The sequence below is a fragment of the Pezoporus flaviventris genome, unplaced genomic scaffold, assembly GCF_033815535.1.
Source record: "Pezoporus flaviventris isolate CSIRO_AGI_PZ_B2104156 unplaced genomic scaffold, CSIRO_AGI_Pfla_v1 ptg000015l, whole genome shotgun sequence".
NCBI lineage: Eukaryota > Metazoa > Chordata > Aves > Psittaciformes > Psittacidae > Pezoporus > Pezoporus flaviventris.
The window spans coordinates 17184146-17202664 of NW_026892563.1; the positions used below are offsets into that span (position 1 = coordinate 17184146).

At 40.0% G+C, this 18519-nt stretch overlaps 1 protein-coding gene and 1 long non-coding RNA gene across 2 annotated transcripts in view; both read left to right on the forward strand.

The window, feature by feature from the left end:
- The first annotated feature begins 11454 nt into the window (after positions 1-11454).
- Positions 11455-18519, forward strand: part of RCAN1 (regulator of calcineurin 1) — a 40072-nt gene continuing 33007 nt past the window's right edge. The window contains exon 1 of the mRNA XM_061453605.1: positions 11455-11852. Within this exon, the coding sequence (XP_061309589.1) occupies positions 11571-11852 (282 nt within the window). The 5' untranslated portion in view covers positions 11455-11570. The remainder of the gene's footprint in view (positions 11853-18519) is intronic.
- Positions 12238-15116, forward strand: LOC133269393 (uncharacterized). Its single transcript, XR_009743440.1, has 2 exons — positions 12238-14531; positions 14793-15116. It is a non-coding gene; the product is annotated as an uncharacterized LOC133269393 (long non-coding RNA).

Genomic DNA, 18519 nt, shown 5'->3' on the forward strand with positions numbered 1-18519 from the left:
GAGAAATAGCATGTTCTGTGCAGAGAGGGTAGCTGGTGTGAAAGAAGCGCTAACTTCTAGCTTGGGTAAGGCAGCTTCAGGTTTATCCCACAGGCCTTCTGTTCCACACATCACACTTCTGGTAATTTCTCTGGCTTCTGGAGGCCCTTTACAGAAATAAGGACAATCAGCAGGTTCTGGTGTGAGGATAAGCTGCGGTAGATTTGCTTGTAAGAAAGAAGACATTTTCTGGGAGATACAGCCAGCTCTAGTCCCACTCTTCTCAGAAGTGATTTACGAGAAAGCATTACTTAAGCTATTGGAATGGAAAATAGTTTTCTAGGTGCAGAGACAACAGTGGATGCAAAGTTAGCTGAGAGGAGTTAGGTATCATATTTAAAAAACATGCAGTTAAACAGTTTTATGTATATGTATGTAAACCCACATTTTTATGTCTGAGAGTGGAAGGAGCAGAGACAGACTGAACACACGGGTTTGGAATGGGTGGGAAGGGAGAACACACAGCCAACAGGAGATGGGAAATACTATAAAATAAATCATTCCATCAATACCTGTTCTGAGAAAAATAAATAGACAATAATACAATAAACAATCCTGAAGCTAGTTTTCATCGAACTTATGCTTGCCCAGGGGTGCACTGCCAGTGAGACAAAAGAACAGGAGCAGTTGTGTTCAAAAGAGATGCGTCTTGAAGATTTAGGAATGGAGGCTTAGCATCTGGCAATGGAGGTATTGCAGCTGGACCCATTGTAAGGCAATTATTTCACTTGTCTTTTATGGGTTCTGATATTAGTAGAATGACACATCTCAGTCACCTTATTTATACATAGAAAATATTCGTTTACTTGTCCTAACCCTTGCTGAAGGGTTCTAATTGCAGAGCTTATTCATTAACATCAGTATCCTATTTTTCTTTGTCTATTTCCTGCTCTGTAGCTCATAGTAGGAAACAAGGTGAGGATTTCAAGGCCTGCAAAAAACCTTTCAGTGATAAACACTGCCTCATAGTTAACACTGGGCAATGTTCAAGTGTAGCAAAAGATTAGCTCTTTAAATACTCATGGAAGTCTGACAAAGGAGGACCAGAAAAGGATCAGCAGCTGTCAACAACACCTTGACAGACAAGGTGTTGTTATCTTTGTAGGACAGAGAAAAGTTTAAGGTATAGTGCTTGATACAATTACCATTTTTCTGCAGTAATGATTGCTAGTTTGTAACAGATCTTGCTGTGTTTTTCCTCAAGAATAGGAACAGACATTTTTGAATTCTGCTGGAGTTGACACCTAGCAGTGACACGTGCAAGCACTGGGTTAATGTCACTGATCTATCAGGTCAGTTTGCTGGTCCCCGTGCAAGCAAGACAAAGTAGGAAGTCTGAGAGGCAAGGACAAGGTAAAGGGTGGTGTAGGCGCAGTTCAGAGGAGAGCTGACCAGTCAGCTTGACATTGCTCACCCTTCAGTATTGTGGTTTCACAAAGGCAGTTTTGAAAATGCACCATTAAAACTGGATCTGTCTCAGTGAAATCCCAGAGCTTTGGATATCTGTTGTTTTGTGCTCACTGCATTCAGCACTCTCCCCCTCTATCTCACTTACTTAACAATTAATCTCTCCAGGTTCACACTCCTCCCATACACTACCTTCAAGCTCTTTACACCCCATCTGTTTCTAAAATAGGTCCTTAGCTAATAAATACTATTTTCTCAGTTCGGCTTCAGGAAGGATTACGGCAAAACTTCTTAATTTAAAAGATGAGTGCAGGTAATTAAATATCACAGATGTTAGACATTAGTGGACAACATGAAGATCCCTTTACAGTCTGTTAGTGAACAAGTTATATCCCTGGGGGAATATCTCAATTAGGCTGTACTTGCTTGGATTATTGTACCTTCTTTTCCTTTCCTGGTTTACAGGGAGTTGCAGAGAAACGTTGTAGTTTTTGCAGCCTGAGGTAAGGAAAAAATGCCTATGGAATTACAAGGGTCTCAGCGAAGCCCTCTCCACCAGCCTGCCTAACTCCTGGGACAGGTCAGTCTCACTGCAAAGGGAGCAGACTAGGGTATTTGTTCATGCCTCTGAGAATCCAGTTCACAGTCCTGTGCTGTGCCAAACACACATATGCCAAATATATAATGCTTTGCCCTAAAAAAACTGGAGTTACGGACTCAGCAAGGCTTTTTTTTTGCCTCCCTGTGCAGGCCACTGACTCCCACAGAAGCTTGCTCTGCCTGTTCCTTGGTGCCTGCTCTTATTGAAGTTGTGCTATTTCATCAAGCATATGCATCTGCTCTTCTAGAGTTTGCTGCATTTCAGAAGTGAAGCTACATATTCCCAGGCCAAAAGCTGCCTGCACACCATTTGAATTCTGCTTGTTTCTGCCAGATGCTGACTAACTACTATTTCGCATTGAAGCCAGAGCGAAATAGGGGTGAGCAGAGCTTCCAGAAATCAGGGGGTATTTAACTGAGTTCCCCACCATGGGATGGAGGGAGGGATTCATCAGAGTAAACATAGACAGGTACAAACTTCATGTCTGCAAACCCTGAGGCCAAAGAGAGAGATCTAGTGAGCCGAGTAAATGAAATGATTCTTCTCATCCCAAGGTAGATGTCTAAAGCAGACCAGATGGTCCTTGACAGAAAAGTGCCTATTTCTCTACACTGACTGTACAAAGACCTGAGGGTGATTGGCTCAGAGGGGTGATGTCTGTGCTAAACACATCTAAACTCATATGAGAAGAATTCTATCCCAGGTGATTCCCTTACAGACTGAAACTTGAAAATGGACAGCCAGCAAAACATGGGCCAAAGCCTGATTACTTTTTTCTGCATTATTGTTATTGCAGCTGGTGGTTTAACTGGAATTTCCACAAATTACTTGTGGTATAAAACATTATTCCCTATCAGAATACAACTGCCTAGCCCAAAACTATATTAACATTTGTATGTAAGCCAGTTCTGTATTCTTCTATTTAAAATGTTGTTTCAACTATGGAAAAGACAAAATTACAAGTGAAAAATATAGTATTGGAGAACTATAATTTTTAGTGCTTCCAAACTACATGTACGTTTGCTATGTTAGTCTCTGGTTTCTCAAACTTGTGTCAAGAAATCGCTGTGGCATTCTGTTGCTTCATGGTCAAAAGGGTGTTTAGTCTAGCCAAACAAATTAAAAGGGAGAGATGCCTTGTTGAAAATCACAGCAGCATGCTGCTTGTTGCAGTGGGTGTGTGATGCCATCTGTATTTAGTGTTCTGAGCTTCCCAGCACTAAGCTGATTAGGGGCAATTGGCTCCCTTCCCAGCTGCTTAGAGGCAGTCTGCTTGGGAAGAACCTAGGGATGTACACACGCAAGGTGGGGAAAAACCTGGTGGTGGCCTAGGAAGCGCAGAAAGCCAAGCCACCTGTAACCAAGGTTGAAAAAGCAGAGAGAGCAGATGCATCTTCTTGCCAGATACTACCAGTCCCTCTCTTCCTGCAGTTTGTTACTCAGTTCCCTGAATTCCTGGCGCCTCACAAAGCCACAGGCACCAAAGCAGCCTGTACTTAAATTCTGAATAAAACATACTGAAGTATGTTGGAAAAATAGAAGAATATCAATAATAAAGCTTTCAGGGAAAAAAAAAATAAAGAAAAGGTACTGCTAACTATTTTAGGTACTTAAAATCTGTTCATTCTCTCATTTTCCAAAAGAATCTTTGACTTTCCTATTCTTGTATTTCACTTTTATTTTTGCTAGTAATACTATTTTAATGAAGCAATTATGTCCTCCATCTGCGGCAGGAAAGATAACAAACAGACGTTATATGTAGTTTTTTTTATTGTCAACTATCATCTCTAATTCAATAAAATAGTGGTTTGGAATTAACTTTAGAAGTGCCCCAGAAGCATCAAGGTCCTAGAAAGTATGATGACTGTCCTGGAGCCTTGTATTATCTTGCTTGCTAGCTAAAAAAGGCCAGCATGGCACTCAATTGGTTGTTAGCCATATGTCTGGCTTGAACTCTGGACCTGCTATCATTTTGGACAACTCTGGGGTCTGCCCAGGCTTTTTATTCCACTTGGGAAATCCCCGTCAAATTATTTCACTGAACCCCATCCTCTCCATCACTTCAAATGCCTTTCCACCATTTCCATCCCCTACCTCATGCACCATTGCTTAGGAAAGGGTGTACACACAACACTATTTAAAGGACCATTTGATTTGCACATGATTCAATAGGATTACCGATATGTTTAAAGCTAAGAGTCTTTACCAGGATCTGGGTCTTATTAAGTAACTGTGATTTCATTATTGTCATCCTCATAATTCCTCCCTCTATTTTCTGACACATGCTGTGACACTGAATTTGGGGTGTAAGTTTAAAAAAAAACCCTAAATTCTCCAACTTCAGCTGAATTTCATCTGCTCAACACATCTGAAAGCTAGTCCTTAAATTAAAAGCTCTTTTGGAGAAAAAAACCACACCTTTACTTGCTTTGCAAAGTGCCCAGGAGAGATTTATACTCACAATTAAATGGATAAATTATATGCAGCATTTAATGTTTTCTATGTTACAAATGCTGCTTTTCTTACATCGACCTGGTTTACAAAATTGTATATGTAATCCTAGTTAGATCCATCACAGCATTTTACTGTGGAACCTAAAAACCACTCAAAGCTTTTCCTAAAGTCCAAGAGATTTTCTTCGCTTTCAATAAAATGTCTAGATTTTCTTGAACTCCTCTATTATTTTGATTCCTATTACATCAAACTGACATTTATCTTAGTTTCCTATTTTACTGTGCCTGATGCATCTTGAAATAATTTCTTAAAATATAATCCCTAATCACAGCTCTTTTGATCTCTTTCATATCCTTGTTTCTTTTTTAAACCTCAGTTTACCTTCCACAGCTCTTAACAGCTTCCTCTCCCCACCCTGCCATGTAAAAATCCCATTCTGTACCATTTGCACCTGAACTTGGCTCTTAATACAACTCTTCTTTGCAAAATTCAGAGCTGGTTTTTCAATTATTAGAACTTTAAAAATAATCACAGATTTTGAAAATAAATATTAAAATATTTCAAAATAGTCATAAAATTATTAGAGTTAATACCTAGCTGATATAGAAGTCACATGTGCAATCAAGAAGTATAATGATCATTTGCCTTTTATTACTGATGTTGCAGTATTTGCAATTTGGCTGTTACACTTACTGTTGAATGACTCAATTCATTAAAAAAAACAGACCACATCTACACGTAGTTATCTGTTAATTAATGCATAGCTTTCAATTCAGCAGAATTTTCTAAAATATTCTTATAAAATTTAATAAAAGCCTTGAAAATACCTTTTTTTATATCACCAATAAAGAAATCAATGTTTTTACAGCCTTGTAGTGAGAGGCTGCAACAGGTGATCTCCAGAGGTCTCTCTTCAGCCCTGCTTTCCTTTTGCTTAGTTCAAATGTGAGATTCCCACAGCATCTATGCAGCTGACTTTTTTCTTTTTTTTTTTTTTTTTTTTTTTGAGGAGGTATTTAATGAAGCAGGTTTTGGTGCATAATGCTCTAGAAGTGATGATAAAGGGTAGGAAAATGTACAAAAAGGCAAACATTACCTGCCTCCCAGATCCATTTTTCACTAATGTTCATTTCACTTTATTTACGTGCAAGTTATACCACAATCTCTCTCTTTCTCTTTCTCTTTTTTCTGTTCTTCTTTTTCCCCTTCTTCTTTTTCCTTTTCTTACTTTTTCTTTTTCTCTCTTTTCCTTTTTCTTTTCCTTGATCTTTTTTCTTGGTTTTATCTTCCTCTTTGATTTATTTTTCTATTTTATTTTTCTATTTTTTTCCCAGGATTAGGAACCCAACCCTACTATTTCTGTGAACAGCTTTGACACACTTTTTATTGAAATTGTATCATATATATTGTTCCTTTTCAGAAGTGCTTACTGACAAAACCCATTTGTTCTGCAGCACTTATAAATGAGCTTTACAGTAAATAAGTAACCAGGCTTATTACTGATTGCTCCTGAAATAAATGGCTCTTTTACCTCTACTATGTTTTAATGCTTCTCTATTTTAGGAGCTGACCTATCAGAACGTAGTTTAAAAATCTGTAACAGGTACACAGTAACCTGCTGCCATATTACAATGAAAAGCATATCATGAGATCTGAGGTGCCATCCAAAGGTGGCAGTGACCTTGGGAGTCCAGCCCTACCAGGCACAATGGAAATATAAGATGCATTGCCATCTAACTGAGAACAGTGTCAAGGAAGGAGCATAGTGAACCTTGGAAGAAGGGAAAGATAGGTACAAAAGAGAAGAGATTGTGCTGATAGGCATTTAACAGAGCAACTGATCTGAATCAGTCATATGAGCTTTGTGTACATTACCTACTCCTTAGCTTGTTAAAAAAATTCCCAAACAACTGAGGACTTGTTTCTTAGCCTCTTACCAATACCAAAATAAAGAAAACAACTTCACTGTATTTATTTTGTTTAACAGCATTTTATTTGTATGTTTCTTCTCTGCTTCTACTCTTCCAAATATTAGGAGTGCTTCTGAAAAACACTCCAGCTAATCCTACCTCTCCTGTGGGTGCTAGGCCCTTCAACAAAAGCACAACTACACAGTATGGAACAGAGGGGCTATCACTCTGATTTCGCATTCTTACTACTGTGGTTTTGAGAAAGAGGATCAGTCTGCACAAGTTCAAGAAGTTAAAAAAAAGGATGGTTTATTCTACTGTCAAATGCAGTGCCCCAAACTGCTATCTAAAATAACCCTTTAGGTTGTGCTGTTGAAGACATTTTGCTATGAGAGCCAGTCATGGGATATTTCCAGTCAATATAGCTGGAAATAGCTAATGTAGATACTTGATACAATACAGGCTGCAGCAATTCCTTGAATGTTGTTGTCTACAAAGACCAAAAAACGTATATAAAAGTGATCTGTACACATTTTTTTCTAAGCAAACACAAAAATTAAACCTGTGGTAAGGGTGTTTTAAGATGTATGTTTGCATTGGTAAAGCTTGAGGAAGGCTATCAAGCTGGAGTAAGTGCACTCAGGACACCTGGTTACTGTGGTCGCTGTGGTGGACAGAGGCTGAGGTAAGCAAGCAGGAGGAAAGGCAGGGAAGAACCATGGTGCTGCAGAGGTACTGCAGGAGCTTAGCAAACAACAATGGATGGCATCTGGACCCTCGGAGAGCAAGGATAATGATACTCAGAAAAAAGAATTCCTTGGTATGTCTGGATTAAGTCAAGAGAAGGAAAGGGAACATGATGGGGAGAAGTATGGACCAGACATGAAATCACTTTCAGCAGCTCTAAATGGAAAAACACTTGCAGGACTGGATTTGCTTAGCTGAGCAAAAAGAATAGTGAGGAGGGACTCCACTGTAAAGGATCAAACACTGGGAGACTTTTTATTACAATTGAGAAAAACATAACAAGAACAAATGGCTATCAGTGAGAACCAGACAAATTTAAGCTAGAAATAAACCATAACTTTAATGGCTAGAAAGATAATATAAAGAAAACATTTAACATCAGAACAAACAGTTAAATAAGGCTGGGGTTTTCCTTTATGTTTATTTTATTTTGAGGCATGTGCTTTGCTCAGACTGAGTTTAAAGTAAATGTAGTGAGATTTTGTGTACTTTATATATTCACTTTAAGATGACTGGCTTGCTTTAAAGAGAGTCAGAACTCTGTCTATGTGAGGATGCTTGAAGGAGAACATATCTATCTGTGAGAAATTAACCCAGAGGGGCTCCTTGGCAGGTAATATGCACCTGAAAGAGGTAAACTGAAGTCTTTACAGAGTAGGATTTTCAGCAGAACTTCCTAGAAAACAAGGCATTCCGGATGGCTGCAGGAAATGTAGGAGGCAAAGCTCTTTGGGCAGCCTGTGAAGGAGCCAGTACGGCGTGGAAAGGTCCTTCTGGCTCTGGGAAGGCATCAGGGATGGGCATTTCCCCTCCAACAAAAGAACTAGATTAAGAAGTTACTGGTACACTTCGGGTATGCACTTCTGCATGGGATTTTGAGAACTCCAGCTTCAAACCTTGTTAATGAAGATCCCCACAAGTCAGTGCTGTTGAACGAGTCAGGCTTTTATGAAGTTTGTATGATCTACCAAGAGAAATAACTATCTAAAATACTGTATCATACACTGCTTGACCATGGGGATAGCATGAGTATAGATGAAGTTATTTCTTTGACCATCTTTTAGATTCAATAGGATGGTTGGGTTGCTTTGAGCTTGGATGTCTGTGAATGTGTTGGACGTTGGACATTTTTTAATTGTAAATTTAGATGGTTGTTTGGTTAAAGTTTAAGACATCAATATTTTCTATTGCATATATATGCAAATAACTGATAGTACAAATATTTCAGTGTTAATGTAAGGAAGCAACTGAGCACACATGCTTTTGTACATGCAGGATATGGAAGTAATGAAAGAAAATTTACTTTAATGAAAACTAGGCTATTGATAGCCAGAATTAATCTTCAATGTTAATATATGCATTTTAGATATGCATATCCTTTGTTAAAGTCTATAGCCAATGAATGATTGCAGTACTGTTTTGTAAATAGGCTTCTATGAAGGAAAAAACCCTCCAGGTCTTCTGAAGTACTGTCACTGATACCAATGCCCTGTGTTTAAACTGCTAATTATATCTACTTATGTACAATGAAAATCTATTCTGAGGAATATTAAATAAGGCAGTGGAAATGAGTGTTTAGGATGTAAAGTTGCTCATAGGGATGCATGTTCAGTCATTCTCCAAACGTTTTCCATTAGTTATAGTTAAGTCCTGTACAGGATCGATTTGTGGTGGTTGAATTTTTGTTTGTTCTCCATTGTGGTTAGCTACTTTTGACTTGAGAAGTGAGGATCTTTGTTGCAAATGGAATAAAAGTAGCCCTCTCGAGATCCTTCGTGCTTTTCTTTCTACCACTAGATGGTAGTGTGTGTTTGAAACAGTTGAGTGGCGCTGCCTAGTGTGCCTTAAGCTATTTACCCGAGGAATCTTTCTCCCCTGCGTGTAAATAAATCATTATCGTTAATCATTGTCACTTACATTAAAAGATACACTCTGTCTACAGAGTTGAACATCAGGGTGAAGATCTATTTTTGTCTTATTTTACCAACTTCTCCAGTCAAAAGTTTACCTTACATTACCTTCCTAGGTAACAAAAAAGAAAGGCTGAATCAGTCATTAAAACCTGAGATGAGTGAGATTAAGGTTTAATTTTTCTTCTGAAGTCTACGATTGAATTTAGCTGTAGAAAGTTGCAGCTTGCTTATATATGTGACTTTTCTTTGAAGGTAGCACTTGTCTGATTTTTTGTGAAAGCTGGTGTGAGAACATACTGTCTTAATGTCACTTAGCACAACTGATCATGAAAATATCCTGTACCTAAGATGACAGCTTATCTCTCTGAAAAGGCTTAAATGATTAGAGAGGCTGAAGAAACTTCTAACAGGAGGGAGAAGGCAAACTACTATCTGTTCACATGGTATTTTTCTTCTTGTTGTACCCTGCAAGATCTCATTAAAATTGACTAAAACCAGTAATCCATCGGTTCAAAGTCTTTGATCTGTTGGAAAAAAAAGGTCAGCAGTGCTTAAGTGAAGACAGGGTAACAATTGTATGTCAAGGAGTGAGGCTGCTGCCTCTGCTGTAAACTTTGCACAGTGCAAAAACCAATAGGTGTTACAGCATTAAAACCTGTTAAAAATTAGTTTTACACCTGGCTCAGTTTTTCATGTTCCTGTATTTTGGAAGAAAATATCTGTAAGAGTATTTTACTTCAAACACTATTGAAAATATTTTCTGTGTCAGAACAAATGACCTACCATAGCCTGCATCAGTATGTCTATAGAATGTTTGCAAAATGCAACCTTGTATTTGACACAGTAATGTTTTCCAAGTACACACTAACATGTGTTATCTACAAACATGACAGTTAAAAAATGGACACCGAGAATACCAGACATTATGAAATGGAAGAATTTTTTCAGTATCTGGATAGATGGCACCTGATGACAAGATCACTCTGTGATGAAATGTTGCTTTCTAAGTAAGCCCTGGGACTCTCAGCTATAATATAAATGCCAACTGTCCCCTCATTCATGTCTCTGGGAAGTTTCTTGTAACTGGAAATGAGAATAGTATTAGCACCTCAGACTTTCTCATAAGAAGGAACTCCTGTATTTTGCTACCAGTTCTTCATAGCAACTCAAGTACATTTTGCTAGTACCTATGTTTCTGGTATCAAACTGATGGTTCCTTCCACTTTTCAGACCTCATTCATTCTTATGTAGCCCTGCAGTGGTACATAAGAAAGGATGGTTAGTGCTTTGCCAACTACTACTGCCCAGCATCCTCTCATTCCTTACTGCCTTCTACTACTCTGTATTATCCTTGTACTAGTATAGGATGTCTGAGGTAGATGTGTGGATGTTACAAAAACCTACGACCTCTCAAGCTCACTTTTGGGCCTTCTCACAGAAAGTGATGCTATGTATTAGTATGTAAGGAAAGCGTCTAGGTTAGTTAGGTCAGACTAACCAGCTAAGCTCATTAGGTACACTATTTTTCTGTGTCGGAATGCCTGACACAAGCAGCTCCTTGAGTATAGCCAGAAAAAGTGCATTTGTCCTTCATGGCCTTACTGAAAGGTTACAGAAAACATCTCCTTCATGCCCAAAGTAAGGAGGAAAGGACACAGACATGGCATTACGTGGAATCTTTTACAAGTCTTAAGTCACAACACTTTTGGTCTTGGCCAGCAACAGGATACTTCTGAAAAAAATCCAAAGAAAGGGTGAAGATCAGCTGCATCAACTGCCAGCAAGAGGAGATGCCGCTGTCCACTGTTACCGCTGTATTTTCCTTCTTCTAAGCTTCCCTTTGTTGTCTGTTCAGCCAGCTGCTTGCAGAACATGAAGGGCTGTTTGTCCTTTCTTTAAGGCAGGTAAGAGAACCAAGGTGTACATAATGGTGGCATTTGACTGATTTACAAGTGTTTGAGTAAGTTTTTTTTTTATTCATCTGCTTATTGCAAAATATTCCTTATCAAGACGTGTTGTTCTGTGCTCCAGCCGTGATGCAAAACATAGCTGTGTGGCTGCAGCAGGCCCTGGACAGTCACCGTGCCCCTGGGTGGCTGCCACTGACCCAGGCCGCGCGGCCGCGTTCGCAGGCTTGCGCCCAGGCTCAGCTCCCTCAGGTACGGGCAAGTTGACCGCTACCCTCACTCAAGATGGCGGAAGCAGCGTCTAGCTGGGACAGGCCACCTGTTGCTGCGGCGGCAGCAGCTTCCTATTGGCTCACAAGGAGCCGTGCACTCTGCGCCCGGGGGGGGGCGTGGGGCGTGTGTGTGTCACGAAGGCGCCGGTTGAACGGGCGCGGGGGTTAAGTGAAACGGCAGGGGCGCGGGCGGGGGCTGTAAGTTTTGTGCGCGCTCCAAGGCGCGGCGAGGCAGCGGGACGCAAGCCGTCGCTGCGAGGCGTTGGTGGTGCCGGCGGCCGCCAGACTCCGCCCCGCGGGGGCTCCGCTCGCCCCCGGCCATGGAGAGCGGCGGCAGCGGCGGGAGGGGCCCGGTGGGGCAGGAGGAGCCGCCGCCGGCTCTGCTCCAGCCGGCGCTGCCGTCGGCCGGGGAAGCCGGGGAGGAAGAGGAGGAGGACGACGAGGAGACGGCGGCGGCGCTGCTGCTGCGGCCCCCCCCCGAGGCCCAGGCGGACTGGATCTTCATTGACGGCGAGATGGAGGAGGTGGCGCTGCAGGACCTGCCCACCGCCACCATCGCCTGCAACCTGGATCCGCGCGTCTTCCAGGATGGACCGTGCCGGGTGAGCGCGGCGGGCAGGCCCGCCCTACGCCGGGGACCGCGAGCGGGGCGGGCCGGCTCCCTCTGCTGGCTAGCATCAGCCGCCGCGCGATGCGGCTCGGCTCGGCTCGGCTCGGCTCGGCCAGCTTCTCTTCGCCCGGGCCGCTACTTGTGCGGGCAGCGGCGGCCTGTGGCGGGCGCTGTGGACCGGCGGCGGGAAGGAGGGTGAGAGGCAGAAGGAGGGCCGCCTCCGCCCGGTCTCGGCGGGCACCTTAGTCGCCGTGGCCACCCTCTCCGTCAGGAAGTGTGTGTGGGGAAGCGAGGCTGTGTCTCTGCGTCTCCGCCCTCACTCCGGACGCGGAGCGAGTGTGTGGAGGCGCTGCGGTTCTAGCCCGGCCGGCCGGCCCCTCCACCGGCATCCCGTATAAAGTCTTCTCCCGGGTCTCTGTCCTCGGGTCTGATCCAGAGGCTTAGTCCGGCGGATCCACTGACCTGAACCCGTAGGTCAGAGTAGAGAGGGGCATAGACGAGGAGGGAAATAACCCCTGCCTGCGACCACAGTTGAGAGCCTTGCGTTTATGGGTCAGCGAGGACGTGTGGTTTATTGATGCATCCGAAGGCGTTTGAGCTACGAGGCATAAGGCAGCGTTTGGAGACACGGGAGGCTGGCAGGCAGGTAGTTGGTCGCAGGGGTCCAAGTAGACGCAGAAGCCGCCGGCCTACAGGCAGAGGGAGTTGTTGGGTAGCACACACAGGTCTCTAGCGTTTGCCTGCCTTGAGGACCACTATGTTTAAAAGGCAATCAAAATTACGAACCGTCATTCTAGAGGAGAGAATGGTAACAGCAGCTGTCATAGGAGTACCGTAAACTGCCTGAAGTAAGCCACAGCTCTAGGTTTTAGAAGTAGATATAAATATTTCAGAATTGCTTCTCCTGTTGTCTGTGGCCTTCTTGAGGAAGAATCATCAAATCACTTTTCTATTTTCATCCTTCTTTCATTTTTCCAAGCCCTAGCAAGAATTAAAGAATGAATGAAGCTGATTTCCCCCCCCCCCCTTTTTTTTTTATAGTTAGTTTTGCTATCAAGCTCTTATTTTCTAGTGACTTGGGTGCTGATGGAGATACTTGGTTTTTAAACAGATTGAAATTAAATGAAAAGGGCTTGAAAAATTAGTCGGTAATTGTACTGTATTAAAATCCTATTGAAGTAATAGACTGTCTCTGTGTGAGAAACAACTTGAGTTGTAGTAGTAGTCCAACAGCTCAACCCTGCTAACAGTTATAATGCATTAAAAATGAGCTGAAAATAGGAGATGCAGCTATGTTGTGTTCCAGTTACTTTCTAAGGTTATGTAACTTTCAGTGGCAATACACTTCATATTGCTTCGAGCACCTGGAGGTGTGGTGGGAATGGCACCTTTCTTGGGATTTACCCTATGTATTTTCATCCAAGTTCTCTCCAGGTGTGCTTAGGAAAGCGCATATAATCACTTCTGTGTGGTGTCATCAGTTGCGTGTACTAATAATATTTTCTCAAATAAGTTTTTGTGACCATGAAGTACATGTTTTAAAACAGTAGTTAGGTGGATGACAAAGGTAGATGCATAACCCCATGCAAGACCCAGAGGTAGCTGAACCATTTCTGTCTTTGTTTCGATGCCAAAGAATCTCTCCAGACATTTAATTTTGTTCAAAGTCTTATATATCCTTAACACCAGAATAAAAATTTTTTTTAACTAATTCTTTATTTTCCTTGCCAGGAGCTGCCGCAGGGAAAAATGCAGATTACTTAAAATAGTAGCAAATTAATTCGAGGTTAATCATCTCGGCATAAACTGTGTTATCTTAACCATGGATGAAAGCATGCACTGTTACTGCAGCATAGCTGGGGCTTTTAAAATTTAAATTCCTAAGGCAAAGAATGGAAGAATTATCTTGAAATTGAATAAATACTTATATCCATGAGGGAAGAAAAGTTTTTCTTAAGTTTTATAAAAAAAATACCCAGAAATATTGAGGTGCTTGGACTTGGTGTTTTATAGATGTGGTAGGTATACATAGACTTTTAATAGATTGAAAATATAGCCCAAGTTTTTGCTAACTGAATCGCAACCGCTGAAAAATATAATTTAGCTTCAGTTAATATGGTTATGAAGATGTCAAAAGCTAACTCTTTGGAAATGTGTGACTGCTGTGGAAGAAAACGGCAAATTCATGGATGGATATGTTTAATGTGTTCTGTTGGCTAAATATCAGGCAGTTGCAAAGAGAGAAAAGGTAGTATGAGGCACTAAGGCTGGAACGTATACAGAAAAATCAAACTTGCCCTTACCAGTGTAAGCAAATGATTGTGTGGAACTTTGTGATAATAAAGGAACAAGTAAAGGTATTGTAAAATAAAAGATAACCAGACATAGTGTTTTATAAATATTCTGTGAATTCTGATATGTGCAGTGTGTTTTCTTCTGTTTTGTGAACTTCTTACTTTTTCCAGTGTATGTAATACTCTTAAAATACCTTGTCTATATAGTTAATGTTTGTTGGTTGTTTTTTTTTTTTTCCTTCAGTAAGCCCCTTAGTAATCCTGGATTGCCCTATTTGAGGAGGGTTGATCCAATCAAAGGTGAGATAGGACAGCTAGATGATGGCTGACAGCAGCAGTTTCTGGTTTGCCCTCCTCCTTCCCAAACAGTGATTTCAGTGATTGGCACTTGAGATGCTGATTGGATGTTATGATGTTATTGCTCTTCCTTTTTTTTTTCTTTTGAGCTGTTGATGTCACAGTTGACAAATTTTCAGATTTGCGATCAGTCTTTTAAAAGTAGATCATCTGCCAAGTAAGGTAATAGTTCCAGCAAGTTACAGTTTGTTCTCTGTTTTATTCTCATCAGAATGTGACTTGCTTAAATACCTGGCTAGTTTTTCAATGTCAGTTACAAAATCTTCCAGAGAACACCCGAGTACTTACTCTCAAGTTTTTCTGAAGCACAGTTGGAAGAATACAGATAGATTCCACATCCCTTTTTGTTTTCACTGGTATAAAAGAAGTTATCTTAAATGAAAACCCTTTATCTGATCCCTAGGTTGGCTAATTACCTTGGAAAAATACTGTTCTGATTTCCTGAAATGTCCTCTGCCTCTAACCCCCAGCTTTTTGATAGTTTTAATGTCAACTCTGTGCTTAAGAGATTTTAAATCTTACAGAAAAGCAGTGTTTCCTCATACAGATGAGTTTGATCTATTGTAAATAAATGCCTGTGAACTCATTTAAAAAAAAAGGAAAAAGTGTCAGTAGCTAATTATCAGAGCCAGCAATTATGCTTTTGCATATTTCAAACCTCCTCAACTGGTGTTCGTTTTTTAAGAGCCTTTTTATGTCATTAGAGGACACTCGGGTTTTTTTATAGACCATGTACTGTCAAGTGGCAAGTCCAGTAGGTAATACACTTGCTTTTGTTTTGTAATCCTGAAGGGATGTGGCATACTTCACTGATGACTTTAAAGTTCTGAGTACAGCCACGGGGGGGGCTAAATAACTTCATTTATGCCCTGGTAGTCTCTTGCTAAGTAGGTTACCTAGGTCTATTCTGACTCTCAGGTTTCCATTTCAGCTTAATTGTAGACAAGTATCACTCATGTAATTTGTGTAGAGTAAAAAGAGGAAGATGAAGAGTATCTAGAAAGAATTCAACTTTAGACTGCTGAGAAAAGAATGAGCTGAAGGATTTTTGTTGAAATAGTTTTCCCTAGAATGGGTTGAGTTCCTTAAATTACTTTAGCAGATGTTTTAAACCTTGCAGGTTACTGCAAACTAATGAATGTGGCAGAGTTTTCCCCTAATTAACAAAACCTTACATTCATAGATAACTCCTGAAAACAGGCTGTTATATCACAGTAATAGTTTCTTGCTGGAGTCTGTTAGGGAAAACTTCGCTGAAAGACGGATTTTTAAATATCTTGACTGCTTTTAAGTGCACCAGCAGTAGGAGTGAGCCAGTCTCCTACAGTAGTCTGTGTCCTGAGGTAACCTCCAATGGCAAGCAAAAGTAGAACTGGCTGTGAAACAGAGTGCGATTATTTATTAACAAAAAAAGGAAGATTACAATTGTATTTGAAGATAGGGTCTAAATAAGGTCAGAAATCTCTCCAGTAGTATAACCAAGAGAAAAGCTGTAATGGCAGGTGTATTGAATCTTGTTAGTGATTATCATAGCTTTAAAGGTAAAGGAAGAGTAGAATTTTACATAGGTTTAGTACAGAAAAACTTGTTGTGAACTGATCTGAAAATGAAGCTGTTGTTAAATGACCCATGCTTTTAGCAATTTTTAATTGACTTAGAGCCTATTGGACTAATAATGAGGTGCTGAATGTATTTTGGATTTTTCAGATCCTTAGAGATTTCTTCTGCTTTACCGGAAGCTTGTCAAATTTCTCAGGAATATTTGCAAAACTTTCTTTACAAAGCAATACATGGGCTTTCTGATAATCTCTTCCTGTCTCAGTCCCATGCCTTGTTAATCCTCTTAGATCACGTTAAAAAAAAATAAATCATTCAAGTAAATGTCAAAAAAATATTTTTATGTGTTTGTATTTTTGTGACCACAGCTCTGTTTCTGTCAAAAAGTTCCTAATGGGGAATGTGAAAATTACTTAGTGGCATCTATACTATTCTGCTTAGATTTTGAAGATTTTCATGATTTCTCTTCCAGTGTTTATCTCAAATAATTTTTTTTTTTTTTTTGGTGACAACGTTCATAGTTCTTTATATCCTATTGCTTTCCAGAAAAGCCCAGGGTTAAGATTGTTGTTCAAAATCATATCCCAATAACCTGTTTTTACACTGAACAGTAAAAGGATTAAGGATCATTTTAAAAAAATGGAGAAAACTTGTATTATGAACATTTTATTAATAAAATTTCTGGAATTATTTAGCTCCTGTACTTTCAGATGATGCAGATTTATTCTGCAGGTATTAACAGGTTAAGGCAGATTTCTGGGTGATTTTAAGCCTGGAAGCCATATAAATATAATGCTATCTCTGGCATAATAATCTTTGATGTTACAGTAGACCATAATACCACGCTAATGCAATTTTATGGCTCCTGGGATGCATCCAGTTTGCCAAGCGCACAAGCAGAGCATGTTCGTATCTCTGCATCTGAGGACAAACACAACTCTTGAGAGTCACTGGGATGCTATGCTTCACCTGCCTTTTTTTAGATTTAAAAAAAAAAAAAAAAAATCTTTTTTGTCTAAAAAGATGGCATATTTTATGACTCATATGAGGCGTTCTAACACTTGATACTGTATCTACATTCTGTATGGAAACCTTAGCAGTAGTCATGGAGAGGTGAAATACGCAGAGAGAGTTCCTCACTTTGAAGACAGAAGCTACACACTTTATACACTCAAAGTGAAGAGGTGCTTGTAGTTTGCTTAGTGACTGTGCTGTCCTCTGGGGCTTTTTTGTCCATTCTTTCTATCCTATGCCTTAATAAGAAAATGGAAATAAATATGAATACCGTTCTACATATTATCAAGTATTAAAGTTCTATTCAATCTCAGTGTGTCTGTTTAGTTTAAGGGTGGTGTCTTCAGTCTTCTTGCTTGAATAGCTGCTTTTGGCCCGTGAACCCAGAGTAGGTTTTCTGGTTGCTCCTTTCCAGGTCTTGTGTGGGATGCTGAGAGGTGATTTGAATAAATTTCAAGTAAATACTTCAACAAAATTCAAATCACAAAGGTATTTGAATAAGTTTAGAGCTGAATACTCTATTTTAAGCTAGCGAAGGATCTAAAGAGACTGTATAGTATAGAAGTTTTTGATCAAGCAGTGCTTGACTGCTTCTTTTCCTATGCTTGGACTTTGAAGCATTGAATAGTGATTTAAATGGCTTCCTTACACTATTGTCCACATCTTAATTATTCTTCTTGTGGAAGTATGGATAATACCATTAAACTGTAGTAGAAAGGCTGATTTCACAAGGGGAGAGAGAATTAATTTAATTTCTGTAGCTCTTTGTTGTGCTCAATGCATTTCAGAGTGCATCATAACCAATTGAGGCCTTGATAAAAAAAGGTGCTAACAGAAAATCCTCATGGTGCAGCTTTGAGTGTACTATTTCACAGTTTAACTCTCTGTAGGTCTCCTAGGTCAGGTGAAAATAACAATATATTTATTTCTGTGTCAAAAATCAAATACTATCTAAGTGCTTACAGTGTGCTGATCATTCTGTTCTATGAACATTCTATTCTATGATCATTCTATTTTATTGCAAATACCTTTATTAGTAGAAATAAAATGGAAGTATAGAATATTTATATAACATGCTAAGTCATGCAAATGGCATGAAAGTAAGAGTAAAGTTGAATTTATGATTGTTTAGAAGCAATTTCTGTAATGCTCCACAAGATGGTTGCTGGGCTGCTTAAAAACACTTACAAATAAAAAACATACTGTAAAATTGTCATAGCATAGATGTTTGAGATATTAATAAAAATATTTCCATGTGATCCAATGCTCAAATCATTAGCTCAAAGTAATGAAAAAAGATCATAGGCAAGATATGTGCTACAACAAGATTAAGAGCTTTAATCTTCCTGGAGAATCAAATGGAAACTTGGAAGAACTTTGTCTAGTTTAAATCACTGTGCTCTGGTCACACTAACAAGTATTGTGTACATTAGAATG